The 21,441-nt window shown below is 41.9% G+C and overlaps 1 protein-coding gene across 1 annotated transcript; it reads left to right on the top strand.

Annotated features, from left to right (window-relative positions):
• The first annotated feature begins 16,149 nt into the window (after positions 1-16,149).
• LOC121713754 (suppressor of cytokine signaling 2-like) lies at positions 16,150-20,500 on the top strand. The gene is made up of 3 exons (XM_042098644.1): positions 16,150-16,733; positions 17,206-17,489; positions 17,721-20,500. Exons 2-3 carry the CDS (start codon positions 17,213-17,215, stop codon positions 18,215-18,217), a joined length of 774 nt encoding a protein of 257 aa, XP_041954578.1. The 5' UTR covers positions 16,150-16,733; positions 17,206-17,212; the 3' UTR covers positions 18,218-20,500.
• Positions 20,501-21,441: the final 941 nt, after the last annotated feature.

Below are 21,441 nucleotides of genomic sequence, written 5' to 3'. Positions count from 1 at the left end.
ATTGGCTGCAAATGAATGAGGTTATGGTCCGACTTCCCCAGTGGGGGAAGGGTGGTGGCACTGTAAGCATCCCTCACGTTTGCATACATGAGATTATCTACCTGTTTTTCCTAGTTGGGCAGTCAACAAACTGGTAAAAGTTTGTGAGGGTGGAATCCAGTGTAATGTGGTTGAAGTCACCAGAGATCGCAAAGAAGGCATCACTGTGCTGAGTTTGGAGCCTAGCGACTGTAGAGTGAATGACGTCACACGCTGCGTCTGGGAGGGCTTGAGGCGGCACGTAGACACAAACAACAATGGTGTGCGAGAACTCCCTCGGCATGTAGTATAGTCGTATACTGACCGCTATTAACTCCACATCCTTACAGCATACAGTCTCCTTCACTGTAACATGTCCGGGATTGCACCATCTATTGTTTATGTATAGCACCAGTCCGCCTCCCTTCTTTTTGCCAGAAAGTTTACTGTCTCTGTCCAAACGAGCTACACTGAAGCCGGGCAGTTCAACGTTAGCTGGGGGGATATGGCTTGTTAGCCACGTCTCCGTAAAGCATAGCAAACTACAATCCCTGTACAGTTTCTGATTTCTTACCAGGGCAGCCAGTTCGTCAGTCTTGTTGGCCAGTGAGTTCACGTTTCCCATAACCATCGAAGGAACTGAGGGCTTGTGTTTCCACTTATTCTCCCGACGCCTAGTCCTCACTTTAACTCCCGCTCTGCACCCCCGAAAGCACCACTACTCCTCCGGGATGTTTACGTGAACCCTACCAGCATTCTGTCGTATTGCAAGCAGCTGATTCCTTGTGTACACAAGTTTGTTGCCGCTGGAGCATTGTAATAGATCCATATCCATAGGATAGAATGAAGACACTCCTCAAAGTGCGTAATCCAAAAAAGACATTAAGAAAAAACACGAAGACACGGAGCTACCTCGACAGGCTGCCTCTCTCGACGGCGCCGGAACCGGAAGATGATAAGACAAACACTGAGACAAGAAGATGGAAGATGATGAGACAAACACTATAGTTTAGCTGCCTGCTCGTTTACTTCCACAGGAATTATAAAGCAGACACTGATATGGCATGATAGCAATATAAACACAGTTAGCAATGGTATTAAATTACAGTAGCCTATGATCAAATGTAATGAATATTCAACTAAGGTAGACTGTTCACAGCACTAAGCTATTTATGGTTACTGATACTATATACTCCGATTCTCTGGCCCTCTCTTAGAGCCAGGCATTTTGAGCTGGCCCTCGGAAGAAAAAGTTTGGGGACTACTGATATACATAGACGCCGCATCGACCGCTACTCCCTACTAGCACTGACGAGACGTGGGGCCGCCATCTTGGATCGGTCATCCACTCCACTCAGTGTAATCTCTTTGGCTGCTGCAATGAGCTGTCAGCGCATTAAATTAATCATACCTCACTGAATACCGAACAGATTTTCACGCGTTTTTTTTTTGCTGCAAAGGTCATACATGTAGCTATGATACAGGCCACATTGTTCGAAAATACAAAATACAACCAATAGTACGGTAATGTTAAATCTTACTTGCGAAAAGTAAATCCCCCGAGTATGGTCCGCCGATTTGAGCAGGAACATGCTGCACAGTGCTGTCATCTTGTGTTTTCTGCTGCAACGCAACGAGGAGTATGACCGGTCCAAGATGGCGGCCACATTTCTTGTTTCCAGCAGCCAATGCGGCGTTTATGTATATTATGTCTATGCATACAGTCGGTAACTAGTCATAATCGTGGTTACCGCCCCTAGTTGCCGTGGTTACCGTGGCTGAAAAGCTTCCGATGGGGAAAACATTCGTTTTGATTGCATGTAATCTATGGAGGTGCTTGAGTACAGAAAGCACCTATATAAAATATTAAATCTTTTAGCAAACATCACTAAACGGCACAATCACGTTTCAACTGAGAGTTATCTGTGTGTCAAGGAGGTTAAGGGTAACATTAAGTTCCCTCATTTTGCTAATTCCAGTTAAACGGCTAGAACTGTCTCGAGTGTACTCATTGTAGAACTGCTTTCAATGGCCGGACTGTGTAGCTCAGTTTAGCAAGCTAACCCTTTTGCCTTAATATCACATACTCGTAAGTTGCATCTGAATTTATTCTCACATGAATGCACATTCCCTACAATGGCCGTGGGAATAGTTTTAACAAGTAATGTGTACCAGTTGGTTATGTTACACTGACGATATAAAGTTAGCTAGTTAGCAACCTAATGATGCTACCATTGAATATAGCTTCCAGAGAAATTTGTTGTCAACATTGGGCAATTGAGGGTGAATTAAGTTGTATACACTGGGCAGTTAAGTAAACACAATTCCTTCAAATTATTGTGTTCAAGTTATTGTGCAGAACTCCACCTGAATGTTAGCCTGGCGAGCCAGACCCACATTAAAATGTAGGGTCTGGGCACTCACCGTTCGCAGTGCTCAGTCCGAGGGGCGGGATAATCAGTTGTCTTTCAAATTCCCTCTGCACGCAATAGGACGCAATAGGATATTTGTTTTCAAGTAGCAGGGAATTCAAGCCAAACCGTTGCAACTCTGCCATCAATCATTATGTTAAGCCCACCAAACGACTCTACACGATTTCAATGTCCTGATTAAGTTTCGATTTCTGGAGCTCACAAGCCAACGGAGAGTTGCTAGACTAGCCCTGCATTTGCCCTTACATTTGCTGCCGCTAGGGGCACGTCTAGATTTCTAGGCTACATGAATGTAAAACGAATGTATAAAGTCTAACTGTTAGCTAGTTCGCCCATTGACTTCCATTGTGTGAGGTTAGCATGCTTTCCCCCTCGTGGGGGCCGGTAACCTTTCCGAACGTCTTAATCGACTGTATCTATATAGGCTACTGTTCGGGAAAGTTCTGCCTCTTTCGGTTCTGGGCCTGACACTGCCCGCTGTGTGTTACATGCTGCATTGTGTGCTTTGTGACAATAAACAAGTTCATGAAACTCTGGCTCTTGGTGAAACACTACAATACATTTATAAATATCCAAATACAAAATACAAATATAAAAATGTGACATATAAATAAATAAACAAATTTATATAAATAAACGTGTCTTTGTAAATATATTTTCGAGATTTGAAAATAAATATGCTTGACTTTGTATGTGGAATCTGCATTTGTGAATCTCCTTTTTGCTTTTACTTTCATTCTTACTCATTAAAATGAGCATGATGACTGTTACGTTGTTCCACCTGTAGGGGGAGTGGAACGGTGTTTGTGCTGTGTTCTGTCTCTGCAGGTAGCTGCGTGCGCTGATTCAGGGGGCTGGACCTCCTGCTATTTAAGCTGCCTCCTATCCATCCTGTCGGCCTCTCCCATCCCCTCGCCGCACTTCCTCATCGCTGGGGCGCATTGTCGAGACCGTCGGCACTTTGTTATTTGTTTTGACACTTATCCGTAGCCTATAGTTAATCACATGGCTTAATTTGTTTAATTTATATTATAGTTTATGGTACTTGCGTTGGCGGTGGCTTGGTGACGGGTTGACACTTTTTGTATTATAGGTTTAGTTAGAGTAGGGAAGGAAGACACCGGAAGACTCACAAACTTTTCTGTATCTTGTTTTACCTCCAGTAAAGTTAACTCCATCTAAGTTAATAAGTCCAAGGGTTTTCTTTTACATTTTGTATTATTTTCGCCGCCACGTTATTTCGTCTGTCTGGGAGCTTTACTTAAATAAATTTGTTAACTTTTCACTACGCCGACTCTATGGCTTTCCTTATGTTATGTTGAACCATTCTTTATGATTTATGGTCACGTAACATAAATGGGGGCTCGATTTTCCGGTTATGAACGTCTTACTGTCTTTTTGGTCGAATTGGCCTTAAGACCAGTCTGTTTTTTTCTGTCGTGGGAACTTTTCCCTTTGTTATCGCACCGTTTGCCTATAGGGTGCGCGCCGCGCACTCTTCTTTGTTCCTCGTGTGTGATTAGGAAAACGCCATAGTTTATTGAGCGATTTGTTGATCCCAGTGTTATTCGTACTATATTGTAGGCTACTGTTTTGGCTTCTCTTTTTGCGTCGTCATGTTTAATCTGGAGGAATTTATTCAAGCTCCAAATCAGGAGGCTTTGTTGGCGATTACAAGAGATGAACTCTTAAGAGTTGCAGGCCACTACAAGATAGAAGTTCGTAGTAGTCCTTCAAAAGCTGAGCTACAACAAAAACTTATTGGGGAGCTCCATGATCGTGGATTATTTGGGGAAGTCGAGAAAGTGCGGCCTGAGGTTCTTTCATCACCCGATATCGGTAAACAATCTCCTGTTCAACTTACAGTATCACCTAGTAAAGCCGAAATTGAATTGAAAAGATTAGAGCTAAGGGGAAAAGAAATTGAGTGGGAACGTGAGCGGACAAAATTGGAAGCGGATCGACAGACAATTCGAGACAGAGAACGTAGGGAACACGAGTTACGAATAAAAGAATTGGAGTTTGAACAAGCATTGCGTGTCAAAGAGTTAGACATTAAAGCCCGTGAGGCTGGGGTTCCTTTTAAATCAGATCAGTTTGATGTAACGCCAAACATTCGTGTAGTTCCTCCTTTTAGTGAGGATGAGGTCGATAAGTTTTTCGCTCACTTCGAACGAGTCGCTACAACACTTAAATGGCCTAGGGAAGTTTGGACAATGACACTTCAGTGCGTCTTTTCAGGTAAAGCACAAGAAGCGTACTCTTCGCTGTCTTTGGAAGATGCTGCTGATTACGAAAAGGTATAACAAGTCTTGCGTATTTATTCACTAGTGCTTGAAGCCTATCGACAAAAGTTTCGAAGTTACCAAAAACCTGAAAACCTCACTTATGTCATTTAATAGAGAAAAGGAATTACTCTTTGACCGCTGGCTTGCTTCGCTGGAAGTAACTACGTTTCAGGCCCTTCGTGATCTTATGATCCTTGAAGATTTCAAAAATTGTATTCCGCAATCAGTCTCCACTCATGTCAGTGAACACAAAGACTTGACACCTCCCGTGCAGCCGTGCTCGCCGATGAGTATGTGCTCACGCACAAGCGTGTAACTAACGTCAACACTAACTCTGTTAAATTTTCCCAGATTAATAGTGGCTCTCCGAAAATGTTTAGGACATTTAAAGAACCGATGTCTGAGTCAGTTCAGCAGGATAGACATGCGTCAGGGTCTAGAGTACCGATCCCGACCTGTGCCTATTGCAAAAAACGTGGGCATGTTCTTGCAGAATGTTACTCACTAAAGCGCAAGAATAAAGCACCTTATCACGCAGGTTCACTGAAATCTGAATCGAATATGTGTGTTTCTAGTTTGCCTTCATTGTCTCAGAAAGATCCGAGTAACCAGAGTTTTGCACCATTTATAATGGATGGCTACGTTGCTTTGCCAAGTGAGCCAACAGTGCGCGTTCCAATTAAAATCCTGCGCGACACTGGTGCATCTCAGAGCTTTGTTTTACAAGACGTGTTACAATTCAATGATCAGTCTTTCACTGGCGTTTTAGTGCGTGGTTTTGAAATGGGGTTTGTTAATGTCCTGTTGCATGAGATTAATTTGTTTTCTGACTTAGTTGCTGGCGATGTTGTAGTGGGTGTACGCCCATCTCTCCCTGTTAAAGGCATATCAATGCTACTTGGGAATGATTTAGCCAGTGGAAAAGTCTTACCTGGCCCTATTGTGTCTCATGTCACTCCGCGTTCATTATGTTCTGATGACCTGTCTACGCAATTCCCTGAAACATTTTCATCTAGCGTAGTTACTCGTGCTATGGCACAATGTGCAAAAGAGACTCAAATTAAGGAACAACAAGATGAGTTTGATCTCAGTGATACTTTTATTGCTCAATCTCCACTCTGTCACGATAGTGATTTTTCTTTAAATTCTGCTCCACAGTCGATTTCTCCGAGCGTTCCTAAATTGTCACTAAGCCGTGAGAAACTTATTCAGGAACAGAAAAACGACCCTTCTCTTGCTGCGTTGTTTACGGAGGCCGTGTCCGACGAAGACATTGAGCATACGCCTCATGGTTATTTTCTACGAGATGGGGTCTTGATGCGTAAGTGGAGGCCTCTTACGGCCTCTGCTCAAGATGAGTGGCGAGTAATATTTCAAATAGTTGTCCCTGTCTCTTGTCGTGATGAAGTCTTGAGTTTGGCTCATGCCCATCACTTTGCTGGTCATCTTGGCGTGAATAAAACAACAGATCGAATTGTGTGCCATTTTTTCGGGCCAGGAATAAAACGAGATGTAGTTAAATACTGTCGTACATGCCATTTATGTCAGATCACAGGTAAACCGAATCAGGTGATTCCACCAGCACCGCTACAGCCTATTCCTGTTACCACTGAGCCGTTCGAACATGTGATATTGGATTGTGTTGGCCCTCTGCCTCGAACTAAATCTGGACATCAGCATTTACTCACAATTATGTGCCGCTTGACACGATTTCCAGAGGCGATCCCGCTTCGTAAGATCACTGCTCCTGTAATTATAAAGGCCCTGATGGTTTTATTTTCTTTGTTTGGTCTCCCGAAGACCGTGCAAACAGATCAAGGTACAAATTTTATGTCCCGTGCGTTTGAGCAAGCAATGCGTCAGCTCGCTGTTAAACATGTCACATCTAGCTCTTACCACCCGCAAACTCAAGGTGCCCTCGAAAGATTTCACCAAACTCTTAAAATCCATACTCAAAGAGTTTTTGCCTTGAATTTGAACGAGATTGGGATGAGGGTGTACCGCTCGCTCTTTTTGTTGTGCGCGAAGTCGTGCAGGAGAGTTTAGGTTTTAGTCCAGCAGAGCTCGTGTTCGGACATACTGTTCGTGGACCTTTGAGATTGTTAAAAGAGTCATGGCTGACAGAGACGCATGCATATCATGATCTGTCTGATTATGTTTCAAAAATGCGTTTTAGGCTCCAACGTGCTTGTCAGCTCGCTAAAGAAAACATCGGTCTCTGCCAAAAGAGAATGAAACTGCGGTACGATCAAAAGGCTGTATTTCAAAATTCAAACCTGGTGATCAAGTTATGGTCTTGTTACCCGTGATAGGCTTTGCAGGCTCGCTATAGTGGGCCATATCGCGTGGAAGAGCGAGTGAATGACCTCAATTATGTCACATTAACCGATTGAAGCGTTATTGTGTTCGTGAGGCTGTTTTGACTGACTTTAAAACTCCGAGTGACGATTGCGTGAAAGTGGCACTGTCCACTTCTTCAGGTGCTGAAGGTGTTTCCTCACCGTTGGTCGCGGCCCAAACTTCACCTACACAGCAAAATGCCATTTCTGATTCTACCCTGGAAGATGGTCGTGCTCCTTCAGTGGAGGTTATCGAGGGTAGATTAAAGAACTCTGAGGTTCTTTCTAACCTGAATGCGTTTTTATCACATCTCTCTAGTTCACAAAGTGAAGATTTGATCTCATTGATTCAATTGCATGAAGATCTGTTTACAGATGTTCCTCGTCGCTCTACGGCTATTGTTCATGACATTGATGTTGGTGCCTCAAGTCCAATTAAACAACATGCGTATCACACTAACCCACAAAAACGTCTCCAGTTCCAGAACAAGGTTAAGTTTATGCTGGAAAATGGCATTGCTGAGCCGAGTTGTAGTCCTTGGAGTTCGCCATGTCTGCTTGTGCCTAAGAGCGATGGTACTTTACGATTTTGTACCGATTTTCGTAGGGTGAATGCCGTGACAAAGCCCGATAGTTATCCCTTGCCGCGAATTGATGATTGTGTAGATCGCCTTGGTTCTGCGGTATTTGTCACTAAAATTGACTTGCTAAAAGGCTATTGGCAAATTCCCCTATCTGAACGTGCCAAGGAGATTTCAGCATTTATTACACCGGATCACTTCCTGCAGTACACCGCTATGGCCTTTGGACTTCGAAATGCTCCCGCCACGTTCCAAAGGCTTGTAAACGGTGTTCTAAATGGAATATCTAACTGTGAAGCGTATTTGGATGATTTGATTCTACATAGTGCCTCTTGGCCTGAGCATATGGCTCATCTATCTACTGTCTTCAACAGACTATCTGCTGCGAATTTGACCATAAACCTGGCTAAGTGTGAGTTCGGCCAGGCTACGGTGGTTTATTTGGGAAAAGTGGTAGGTCTTTTGCAGGTACGTCCTGTTCAAGCTAAGGTTGAAGCTATCCTGAATTACCCTGCTCCAACCACTAGGCGAGAGCTTCGCCGTTTTCTAGGCATGGTAGGATACTATAGGTCTTTTTGTAAGAACTTTTCTGCCATTGCCTCACCACTCACAGACCTGCTCAGCTCAAAGGTGCCCTTCATCTGGACTCAGCGGAGTCAGGCAGCTTTTGAGGCTGTGAAGGCTTTACTCACCACTTCTCCTGTGTTGGTTGCTCCAAATTTTTCACTACCCTTTTCTATTGCAGTAGATGCTAGTGACCTTGGAGCTGGTGCAGTCCTTTTACAGCGAGACAGTGCTGGACTTGAACATCCTGTCTGCTTCTACTCACGCAAGTTCAACCGCCATCAGCGTGCATACTCCACGATCGAGAAAGAGGCTCTTGCTCTTGTTCTGGCCATCCAGCAGTTTGAAGTTTACGTTGGAGGTGCTGTTCATCCTGTGGTAATTTACACCGACCACAATCCTCTCGTCTTCCTGGACCGTATGCGTAACTGCAATCAACGCTTAATGCGGTGGAGTCTGATTTTACAGGGCTATAATATTGAAATTAGGCACATACGGGGGCGTGACAACGTTATAGCTGATGCTCTGTCCCGTATTTAGTTTTCAGTTTTTCTGAAAATGAATTGTGGTTTTACTTGTCCTATTAACCCTGTTCTTCTACTTTTTGCAGTTTTTTTTGCAGGTGTTGCTGCTGATAGATAAGTTGCTCAGTAGGACTTGTGTATATTTTGTATATATGACTTCTATATGCATCACTATCTATTTAACCCCCAATTCATTTTCTTATGGGTGGGGGTGTTGCGTTGTTCCACCTGTAGGGGGAGTGGAACGGTGTTTGTGCTGTGTTCTGTCTCTGCAGGTAGCTGCGTGTGCTGATTCAGGGGGCTGGACCTCCTGCTATTTAAGCCGCCTCCTATCCATCCTGTCGGCCTCTCCCATCCCCTCGCCGCACTTCCTCATCGCTGGAGCGCATTGTCGAGACCGTCGGCACTTTGTTATTTGTTTTGACACTTATCCGTAGCCTATAGTTAATCACATGGCTTAATTTGTTTAATTTATATTATAGTTTATGGTACTTGCGTTGGCGGTGGCTTGGTGACGGGTTGACACTTTTTGTATTATAGGTTTAGTTAGAGTAGGGAAGGAAGACACCGGAAGACTCACAAACTTTTCTGTATTTTGTTTTACCACGCGAGCAGAAAGTTAACTCCATCTAAGTTAGTAAGTCCAAGGGTTTTCTTTTACATTTTGTATTATTTTCGCCGCCACGTTATTTCGTCTGTCTGGGAGCTTTACTTTAATAAATTTGTTAACTTTTCACTACGCCGACTCTATGGCTTTCCTTATGTTATGTTGAACCATTCTTTATTATTTATGGTCACGTAACAATGACTGATAAAATAAATTCTTATGATGTAGTTTAAATAAACCACTGTTGTCATACAGTTAACAGGCCTGTATTGTAGCACATAAATTCAATATCAAGTGTTTCCCCTATATGTGTGTCTATCTATTTGGCCAACAGCAGAAAATAACAGAATATCCAAACGTTTTCAGTAGGCTAGCCTACCATTGTTGAAGAAATCACGTATAAGAAGGTATCCCTTCGATTTCTGTTTATTTTCGCATATTCCAACATAAGGAAGCACCATGAGACTCCCGTCAAAATCGTCATGAGGACTTTCCTCCCAAATGGCCCTATCACGTCTTTGAACTGACGTCATGAGGGTGTGTTTTAGCTCGTGCAGCTCGTGGAAGGCAACTGCAAGATCTGTCTGCAGGCTAAGGGTGCATTCAGGGCACTTCGGAATGACAAGGACCGCCCCAATGGCTACTTTGTTTTTCCGGCAGCAAGTGTTCATATGTGCTTTGCCGTAGGAATTTGTGACAAACACGGATGCCACAACAAAGGTTAAAACATACTCACTTATCCTAAACAAACAACTGTATTTGCTTAAAATATACTGTAAGACGCTCGTGAAAGAAAGATATGCAGCTTTTAAGTGACGGAAAAGTTCACATTAAAACTGTTGGACATGAAAGGCCACATGGACTATAAACGAACTACAACGTGACGACAAAAGTGATGACGAGCCCCTAACTGGGCAACTCTGTTAGCAAAATCTAGCCCCAGTTTCCGACCTCTGACTCACACATTACTTGACGTGAAAGACGCGGAATGATGATGTTTTCACTCGTTGAAAGGTTTTTCCGAAGCTCATGAACGCTAGGCAAGACTCCCGCGATATTTTAAGGTCATGTGACATGGTGTCACGGTGGTAAGTCCCTCCCTGGCTGACAGAAGTCGGACAGAATTTCTAACCAGCAACAGAGAATGTCTAATAAGGGGAGAACTGCCACTCTCGGAAAACTTCCGGTTTCTGAACTGGTTGCCGTTCCTTCTGTGGTTCCACATGAGGGCGCTGGTCCACGAGTGCAGAATGCATGGAGGTCTATGGAGCTGTACCCCTCAAAATCCACTTTTCTCGGGTTATAATTTTTTTTCAAGTAATTTGAATATTGTATTCGAAAGGGGAGGCAAAGAAAATACACTTGGTTGAGTATTATATTTTTTAAAGTCACTTAATTGTTCTAAAAAGCCTTTCAAACGCGTCAATGACGTCATTCATTAGCACAATGCTAGCGTGTTATGGGCAACAACGACCCAATCTGTAAGAAATCAAAAGGACATAAGTACTCGTTCATTCAACTTTTGACCTATAACCCATGTTGAAGTTCAATCAAATCTGAGATTTGTCAACGACAATCAGGTGAAAGAGACAAATTTAGCCGTCTAGCTCCATTGACTCCCATTCATTCTGCACTCATGGCGATCGCCCCCAGTGGAACTGCAACCAAAATTCGGTACAATGGGACTTAATACGGAGTGGCCAGGCTCTCCGTAGATGGGCTCTGCCAGCAAGCATTGCGTCCATCCCAGTATGCATTGTGTTCAACCCAGCATGCATCACATCAAGTCAGATCTGCGCAGATCTGCCTCAAGTCGAACACGCCTATTCTTACTGCACACGGAAGATCCACAAATAAATACCAAAGATTGTTAAGGTGGAGTAAGATATTTCATTAGGAGCCACTTCCGGGAACCCGGACCGCACGAGGGGGGGGGGCAAAATCCCCCTTTATGCAGAGCAGAGGCAGCGACTGCTCCATTGAAGTCTATGGGCATAGCTCAGAATTTCACCACATATGCTAAGGTCTTGGTTCTATAGAATTAGGAATGTGAATTTCGTGCACGTTTTCATGATCCTCAAACTCTTCTGAACATTTCAGGTACATTTTTAGCATTTTTGAACATTCCAGTCTGGAAAAAATCGACCTTATATCAGGTGTGCGCCGGTTATTTATGCCGCTGCTGTTGGCCGGTTGCAACGTACGCTCATCAATACGTCATCAACACGCCTCTTTATGCAGACAGTATTCGATCCCCATTTCGTGCCCATAGACATGAACTACGACAAAGTATCTTGCTCCGCCTTAACAATCTTTGTAAATACCACTAGATTTGAATGCGAAGACACCCTCCACTGAACAACCAGCAGATGGCAGTGTTGTACAACATGTCTGTTATCAACTGATAGCAACTGAATCTTTCCGACGCTGTTTTCCCTAGTTCAGTTCAGTCAAGTGGTCTATGACTAGCAGTATTAACGACATGGAAGACACTGGATTAAATGGATGGGTAAGTAATAACAACTAGCCAGAACAATTTATTATCGGTTTCGATGTGTAGTGCCGTTTTTAATTTCAGAGACTTTTATAAATAAGTCCATTTAGCAATATTGACATTAATGGCAGTCTGTCAGATTACAGATAGCGATCTCAGCTGAGCTGGCTCTCACGTTATGTTAACCTAGAAGCTATGTTAACATCTGTAAGGTAAGATCTGCAACATCTGTAAAACAGCGAACAGCCTGTCACTTGAGTTGCAAGACACAATAACTTTAGGGAAAACTACATTTTATTTTAAGAGGGCCCTAAATCAGATTTTAGGGGAAATCTTAACTTAATGTGTTTTGTGCAGGCACCAACAAAGCTGAACAGGCACCAGCTGTTTAGCTAGCTGTTAACGTTAGCAGCTGTGCGCTGACTAAATGGACTTATTTATAGTCTATGAAATTAAAAATGCCACTACACATCGAAACCGATAACAAATCGATCTGGATAGTTGTTATTACTTACCTATCCATTTAATCCAGTGTCTTCCATGTCGTTAATCCTGCTAGTCATAGACCACTTGACTGAACTGACCTAGGGAAAACAGCGTCGGAAAGATTCAGTTGATAACAGACATGTTGTACAACACTGCCATCTGCTGGTTGTTCAGTGGAGGGTGTCTTCGCATTCAAATCTAGTGGTATTTATTTGTGGATCTTGGTGTGCAGTAGGAATGTCTCAAAATTACGTCATCGACATAAAAGCAAAAAGGAAATTCACAAATGCAGATTCCACATACAAAGTCAAGCATATTTATTTTCAAATCTCGAAAATATATTTACAAAGACACGTTTATTTATATAACTTTGTTTATTTATTTGTATGTCACATTTTTATATTTGTATTTGGATATTTATAAATGTATGTATATGTATATATATCCTTTTATATATATTTAAATCATTTTGAGACAATCCTCACTCCATATCCTCTGATTTAGGCTCAAATATGCTGTTCAACACCTATGTCTCCATAGTATTTCCACCCTGGCTGTTTCAGTTAGTGCTGTCAGCCATGTTTGCGTCTTTGCTCCGGAACTTCGCTCGTTGTAAACCAACCAATCAGCACGCAGTTCATCTAAATATTCATGAACATACCATAAAAGGAAGAAAACCTCTCGTTTCATTCTAGGGCTTTTAACCAGGCTTGCATTAGGGCGCATAGAACAGCACATATGCCATTTTCAGCCCAACCAATGTTACACACCCTATTCAGAGACCTTAAGGACCAGCACAAAATACCCTATATCATCATTCTATCATGGCTTGGTCAGCTATCTGCACCTCACCACAGGGGTCCCCCAGGGCTCAGTGCTGGGCCCCCTTCCCTTTGCTATCTGCACCACCTCCTTATCAGTTTGCATATCACTGCTATGCAGACGACACACAGGTCTATCTGTCCTTTCCACCTGATAACCCCTTGGTTTCAGCACGGATGTTCGGATTGCCTCTCAGACATAGCTACATGGATGAAGGCACATAGCTACATGGATGACAGGTCTCCCAGCCTGCACAGTGAAACCCCTTCAGATGATCCAGAACGCAGCGGCGCGCCTAGTCTACAACCAACCCAAAAAGGCACGTTACCCCGCTGCTCATCCAGCTACACTGGCTACCTATGGCAGCCCGCATCAAATTCAAGGCTCTAACGCTTGCCTACAAAGTAGTCTCTGGTTCTGCTCCCACCTACTTGAATCCCCTCATACAGGCAAACGCTACCTCCAGACCGTTGCGCTCCTCAGACGAACGACGTCTAGCTCTACCACCTAAGTGCTCAGGCCAATCCATAACTTTTCTCATCTGTTGTTCCTCGTTGGTGGAACACACTGCCAGTAGTTTGCTCAAGGTCCCTACACATAAAACGAAGCACCAACAATGTAGTTAACGAACCTGGAGTTTATTACAGAAGACTGTTAATCTCACAGAAGACTGAGGACATAGTCGAGGAGTAGTCACATGGAGCATGACGTGTATTGCCGGAAGGTAATGCCTTATACCAACTTTCCTTCGAGATTAGCTGGTACGGGGACAGTTGGTAAGTGTTCTTTTAGTCTTCTTTTAGTCTTCTGTTATAAACTTATATACAGTACTGAAGCAAGCTCTGTAGTGGTTGATCAACGAAAAATACTGTCTCCACGGCTTATTTGAAGTGTTTTAATGCAGAAAAACACCCTTGGGTCAATTTTCGCTGGAATTACACTTCAAGGAAGGGTTCCTTGAGTTACCGAACATTTCTCAGGGCAGAGAGGTTTATATTGGGATGTCTAACATGATGGGCCAGCATATCTAATCTGTTGACTGATTATGGAAAGAGTCTCTTGCTTTCAGATGTTTTTCCAGGTAGTATAAAAGTGAAGGGATAAACGAAAAAGTCTTTTAGAAAGAAGTATTTTGCTGTTTTGGTTGTTCCTCAGTAATAATGCCTATTTCACTGTTCCAGAAGCCTGCATTCCAGGTATGGGTATAAAACAGAGTCCTAAAGAGAGATGTTTTGTTTTGATCTGGGCCCATGCACATGGATGCTCATGTCACCAAAGGCGAGCATAGGTCATGTTTGGGGATGGAAGCCAACAGTGTCAAGCTCATCTCACTCTTGCTCTCGTGGTAAATAACAACCACTTGACCTTGATATAGACCACATAAGATCAAACCTCCATACCTCCAAAGTTTAATCTCACTTCTGAGCATTTCTTTTTAAACAGAAGACTTTACCATATTTTCATTATTTAGGATATTACAGACACAGGCCCGGAGTGGGCAATCGGGAGAATTCCCGGTGGGCCGCTTCACTTTTGGGCCGGTCGAGGGAAAAATATTGACCCCGCAGCCTCTGCATGGGTTGTTCTCCCCTCCCAAGAAAAGTTAACTGGTTGGGTCCATATAGCCCGTCTTTCCTAAAAAGTTTTCTCAGATAGCCTACCAGCCGGGCCGGCCCTAGTGATAAGCGTCAGGGAGGATGGATGGTAGAAAGACGCCATGAGGGACTGAAAAGGCCAGGAAAAAAGATGAAAAGTATTGGAAGAAAATTCTGCCAAATGTAACAAACTTCCAATTTTTTTTTGAAGAGGACAGACATAAGTGGCAACTGGTAAAGAGAGATAGCCATTATTATAACGGCGTAATTGGGCTAATAACCTACTGGATGTTGTAGCGTTGTCAACCTATTCGCAAGTAACATATTAAATGAATTAAAATATTAGGCTTTTTGTATCATCCAATATGGCGATTCATAGACTTTGCAAATATTATGCAAATATTGATAACACAACTCAAGCTTGATCTGTGTATAGCCTAGGCATAAAAACAAAAGTAGCCTCTGAGCAGCAGATCAGCCAGTCCCCCGCTGAAAATGATGAGCCCGAAATTAGCTATGACTACAGGGACAAGTAGAAAGGATAATAGAGTTAACCATATGAATTAAAGTTATTTTATGTAAGAAAGAGCAGTAGGCTATATGACAGCAGTAGGCTACATGATACGTGAACGTATATGCCTTGTTTGCTCAGAAGTGGGTGTAGTAAAGGAGCAAATCACCAAACAACAACATGATAGCTGACCCATGCAGAAAAAAACATGTAAACAATACAGTAGTTCAATATGCCTCTTAGTGGAATTGTGGGATACATTTCAAATGCTTTATTTCTTCCTTCCTTTTTTTGTTAACTTATCAACCTATCCTTGTGGAATAGTGGAATATTGGTAGCCTATAATAAAAACTAGGATAAGAGCTGAAATGTTGCCTTATTTATCCAATATTCTACCACCACTAAAAAAGTGGGCCGGTCTTGGCCCTGAAACTCCCGGGCTGAAAAGTGGCCCCACTCCGGCCCTGTCCAGACATCACTGTGCAAATCATCAAGAAACACCTACCTGTGTTTAACAGTCTATATAAAACAATAATCATCATCATCATTTAAGAAGATGGAGATGTTAATGCATTCACGGCTATTTGACATTTTTCTGTCATAGGCTACTTGCAGTCCATCATAGTCCTCAGTCTATTTTATTGGTCGCCCTTATAGGCTACACCCTGCGATCTGTTTTGTCTTAATTTCACTTAAAAAATATAGATAGGCCTATTCTGTAACATTTACACAGGTAAGAGACCAGCGCTGTAGTTTTGCGCGCTGGCCAAATGTATTTGGTGACTTCATCGCTTAGGGACCGGATTGGTGGAGTACAGCCAAATCAGATCATGAACACGTGACCTGCCTTTCTGAGAATGTTCCTGGAAAGTGTAGCGCTGCTAGAACACAAGGGAAACATTGTTTAAAATGGCCTACACGGAGAGCGATAAGTCGAGTCAATACTAAGGATTGGTGATAACAGGAATATAAAACTGTGTCGGGCAGTGCGTAGTTTTAATTATGTATAACAACTCCATTGTTATATGAACAAAACTGTCAACCTGTGTTAGCCTTCATGCGAACTGATTATAGACAATAGGTTTTATAATTTCGCTTGCCTCGACTATGCAGTGGGAAAAACGATAGACTAGCTACTTAATATTTTTCTGTACTTCCACGTCTTGTCGTTCTCACGCCAAGAGGTGTACTCCACCCCTGCTGCACATTTCTATAACGAGTAGATTAAGAAAATCTAAATCAGTCGTCCGAGAGAAGAAAACCAGGTGCTCTAATTTGTTCAAATACGCTCTATTTGTATTGCGCAAATTTTCAACGTTATTCAAGAAAGCAGTTATAACACATGATTGTCAGATATATAGCATTCAGTAACCTGTAGGCTATACAGTGAAAGGATAAGCCTACTCGAAAGGGTTTCGAAAATAGCAATCAGAGTGATTTGGTGAATTTCGAGGAAACAAGAGGTCCATAAGGTAAGCAAATTAGGGTATTAACCTCGGCGCATTTGTTCCGTTAGTTTGATGGAAAATGTAGAGCAAATAAGAGTGCACGTTAAAATAGAAATTCTGTCTGCCGGTGAGATGTTTTCAGGGATTCAAGGAATCGAAAACTTTGTCAATAGTGTGTATTTGTTTGGACATTATATTTAATCGAAGTAGACCTGAAAGTGTTGTCTGACTTAAGACGAGCCTATTTCTCATGACTCACATGCACTGCGAAATTTGAACTGTGAGCAAGGTTATTTTCTTCTGTCTGCCTTGTCTGGTAGTCTAAAATTTAGTGATGGATAGCCTACAATGTGCTATAGCCTACTTTTTTAGGTCTTGCCATTTCTGGGAATTACCTTCTCCCAAACCCAGCACTAAGTGCCGTTAAATCCATGTTACCATTACGAATTTGTGGCTATAGGCTACTACTAGCCTAATAATTTGTTTGCTTTTTAAGATTTTGGATGGGGCACACACACTGCGTGAGTAAGTCCGTCGAGACTGAACCAGCGACGCTTTGGCAAGATTGGCGAAGGAAGTTCAGATCCTTTGCCCGATCAGCAACAGAACGCAGAGGTGCATCATCACCACCGACGGGTTTTATGACTCTTTCAGACTCCGCACCCGATAAGTCATTATTAACAGCCGTGCATCCAAAAAATCAGCTGGAACAGCGCCGACTTGAGCAAACCGTGGATGCCGAGGGATTTGAGAAAGCAATGTTGCACTTGAGCGAGTCCGGTAAATAACGCTATGTGGTGTTTTGTTAACAGCTGTACGTCTTAAAATAAAAGTCCTTTATTTTGGTTAAGGGACGCTCTGGCCTCCTTGTGAATCTTCTTGAAATGCTTATGTTTTAGTCATTTACTCTCTCAGAAATTAGTCTTGAAAGAAGTGGAATACATGTGAATGTATAGCCACGGTGTTTTTTTTTCAATTACTAACACCTTTGCTCTTTCACTTTTTTTGTAGGCTGGTACTGGGGACCTCTAACAGCAATAGAAGCAAAGCAAGTTCTTGATGATGCCCTTGAGGGTACTTTCTTGTTGCGGAAGAGCTCAAACCCTGCATACATCCTTACCCTGTCTGTGAGGACCAGTCTCGGACCCACACACCTGCGCATTGAGCATGAGAATGGAAGGTTCAGCTTTGACTCTGTGGCATTGGCACGCCCTCAGCTCAGGCAGTTTAAAGGTGCTGTGGAACTGGTGCAGTACTATGCCCTGGCTTATCAGAGGTTAGCCAGCCCCACAGAGGAGACCAGGCCTGCTGAGGAGGTTGAGGAGAATTCCTTGCAAGTGGCGCCTGAGACATTGCAACTGAAGCTGACCAGGCCTCTCCACAAAAAGCCTGGTAGTCTCCAACATCTTTGCCGTAAGGTCATAAACCAACATTCACACAGTCACAACGACTTGCCCCTGCCTGAACGGTTGAAGGGTTTCCTACTGGAGTATCCATTTCTGTTGTAGGACCACAAAACATTGGCAACCCTTAGAAAAATGGCCTTGACAGCTCAAACAAATCAGGTTTGTCATGACCATAATTTCTGTACAAATATAGGAGTGTTGTTGATGGTGTGTTTTTCAAAAGGCTAACTGCAAAAATCTTCGTCTATGACTTGTTATGCCCTAAACACTTGACTTAGTAGTGCTGCTGTCTATGTATAATAGAATCACCAAAAATACTCTATACAAAGGATCAAATGCCTTAACAGTATGAGTCCTCATATTGCAGTTTTCTGCATTTTCCTGTTGCATATACCAAGAGTATGTGCAGTTTGCTACCAGTGTTCACCATCTTACATCTTCTTAAGACAATTATTCTTGAATTGTAGTTTGCTGATACTTGCCAGTACTTTGTTGCAGTACCTTAATTCATGGGAAACACTTAAATACAGTAAATAAGATTGCAACCAGTCACTCTTGCATACACAGTTTTAGAATGGACTGAATTTCCATGATGGCTCTTGGAGAGCAATAAATAGAGCAATACTGTCTTAAATGTACAGTCCACAATTCTAATTCCCATGCATTTTGTGTCAAATTCTGCAAATTGCTGTTTCCAGCCCTCTGACCATTCAGTGTTTAAAAAAAAAGCCTTTGTTGTTCATGCATGGAAACAAATGATGATTTGTTTGTTGGAAACAGCCAATAATCGTGGTACTTCTGGAGCATGGAAGGAAGGGGTGTAATGAGATTGGCTGTTTAGCTCAAACATCAGTAACCTTTCATACAATTTGAAACCAAATGCATCTTGTATTACACCAAATTTTATATCACACAAAACATGACGTAAGAGAACTTCTTATGTCAAAATAGTTCTGCTCATTTGGACTGTATATAGCAATGATTTGATACCTGCTTGTAAACAGTAGCATTATTATTATGTATATGTGACATAATTAAGGTTGCAAGTTTGTAGTCTCCACTTTGAATTCCATAAACAAGAACTTGACATGAAAACATATTTTTTAGAGATGTGTTTGAAGCCAATACACAATATAGGGATATCAACTGGAATAGTACAAACAATGATTAGACATGTCTAAAGAAGGTTGCAGCTATGATATCAGTGCATATCTTTTGATGCAGCTTATGAGGGTCAAAGGTGACAGTCACCAGTGTCTTGTCATATTTCCTGATCTTTACTGAACTTTAACTGCTTGTTCTGGTGTTAAGTATCTTGCAGTAGCCAAAGATTTATGGTTTGGAAGACCAGTACAGAGAGGTCAGTTGAGTGTTCTAAATAAAATCAACATGCTCTCTACTAAGCTAGTGGCGAATTAATTATCTTCATCATGAGCTTTTGTTTGAAAAGTGATTTTAATAAGAATTGTCATCATTTTTTTAACAACAGTGCTTTTTGATAGATTTGCCTTAAGACGTAAAGCTACCATGAGCCATAAGGAGTCATTGAGTGAAAATGCATGGGAAGTGAGAGGTTTAGGCAGACATGACACGCTGTACAGCATGACTTTTTCAACAACACATTTTTTTCACAACTCTCACTTCTGGGGCAGAATTACTAACGACGGTGCAGTGCCAGCCTTAGAAGAGAGTTACTGGCCTGTGCTATGTCCATATACATATGTACAGCTCTGGGGGGAAAAAAACATTCTGATGTCGTCCTACGGTTGCCGAGTGATATTGAAATGAGTTGACGCCGGTCATAGTCAAATTTGCAGTGGTCTCTTATTTTTTTCCAGAGCTGTATATCATGATTGCCAAACATTGTATCCCTTTTAATGGTGGTCATTGGTTCCACAATTCCACTCCATTGTGATTTAATGACACTGTTGTAGATGCTGCAAATGATTGATTACATTATCATCTGCAGCAATATGAAAAGGCAGAGTGTGCGGTCGGTGTCTGCTTTGTTACTGTTTACATTGTCTCTACAACATGTACATGCTCTCTATAACATGTATATCTGCCCTTATTTTTTCCCCATTTTTGACTAACATGAAATATCCTTGTACAGTTATTAATTTTACATTTTTTACTATTGACTTTGACTATTGGAATTGGCCATACATACCATCATGGATTGTGGTATTCCCACAATGTTTTCAGTAAGTGGGCATTGACATTTTATGAATGTGAAATTATTTATACAAAAAGCAAAATATTGTGACCCAACAGGCTGAACACAAAGATCATAAATCAACCTGTCAAAGAAGTGCCTGTAAAGAAGCTGTAAATGAGATATGCTGGTGTACAGCTCATCAAATAAACCTGATGTCTTGGAAATTATTTTGTTTTCTGCATGCATTACCTTTTTTAGTAACTGACTTTACCTATATGTCAACTCCACTAGGAATACATTTTCCTTCCAATCCTAAAACAAGATGAAAACTGTTACCTTTAAGGCAATGAAGTAATTATGATATTATTTTATGGTTAGCAAATCATGACAAGTACACCAGTCCATGAAACACGGAAGCACAGTTAGTGTTAGACACTCTAGCATATTGACCCTTTCAACTGCATGAACAAACGTGCGTTCCTGCAAGGTATTTTCGGTGGCACAGAAAACAACACAGAGTTAATAGTAACTTGGGGAAAAAAAAGTTTACATTCGACATTTTATAGGAAATTAACCTGAAGTTCGATTCTTTTTAAAACAATGGAAATCTGAAGCAACAATTTTGCAACTTTGCAATTACAATTGCATTAATACAATTCAATAGATATGGAATTAAGCACTGAATGAGATGCTGTCCATCATAACAAAGGAGAAAGTCCATCAATGGTAATAGTGATTATAAAAATAGCAGCATTTTGTACAATTAGGCTAACTGAAGACTGAAGCAGAATTAGTGTGGCTCAGTTCAGAAACTGCTCTAGAATCTTTGGTTAATACTTTCCAGTTCAACATTGATGACCCAAAAATGCATAGTTCCATGGCCTAGATTAAAAATCTCTTTTCTCTGTAATCTTTGAGTACGCATTGCCCACGCCATGACTTTGCTTTTTTAAGAAAAAAAGCAAACAGTGTGTGTCCAAGAAATTACATTTCCAGGAAAGTTGTTAGAGTCTGTTTGGCCTTCGCTGGTGTTTACAAATAAGAATAAAAGGAATGCTTTATTGGAACCCATTTTGATTTTCTGACTCTCGCCGTTTCTGCCACTGACTTGCCTGTCGTCCAGCCCTTGTTTTATTATCATTTATTTAATTTTAGTCAGATATAAAAC

Source organism: Alosa sapidissima, chromosome 7 (genome assembly GCF_018492685.1).
Source record: "Alosa sapidissima isolate fAloSap1 chromosome 7, fAloSap1.pri, whole genome shotgun sequence".
NCBI lineage: Eukaryota > Metazoa > Chordata > Actinopteri > Clupeiformes > Clupeidae > Alosa > Alosa sapidissima.
This window is presented reverse-complemented; position numbering and strand designations above follow the sequence as displayed.

Bases quoted from the DNA above. Each gene is read 5' to 3' on its own strand.
- LOC121713754 (XM_042098644.1), top strand. From the start codon at position 17,213: ATGGGGCACACACACTGCGTGAGTAAGTCCGTCGAGACTGAACCAGCG. The intron at 17,490-17,720 runs GTAAATAACGCT...CTTTTTTTGTAG, and splicing joins GTTGCACTTGAGCGAGTCCG to GCTGGTACTGGGGACCTCTA.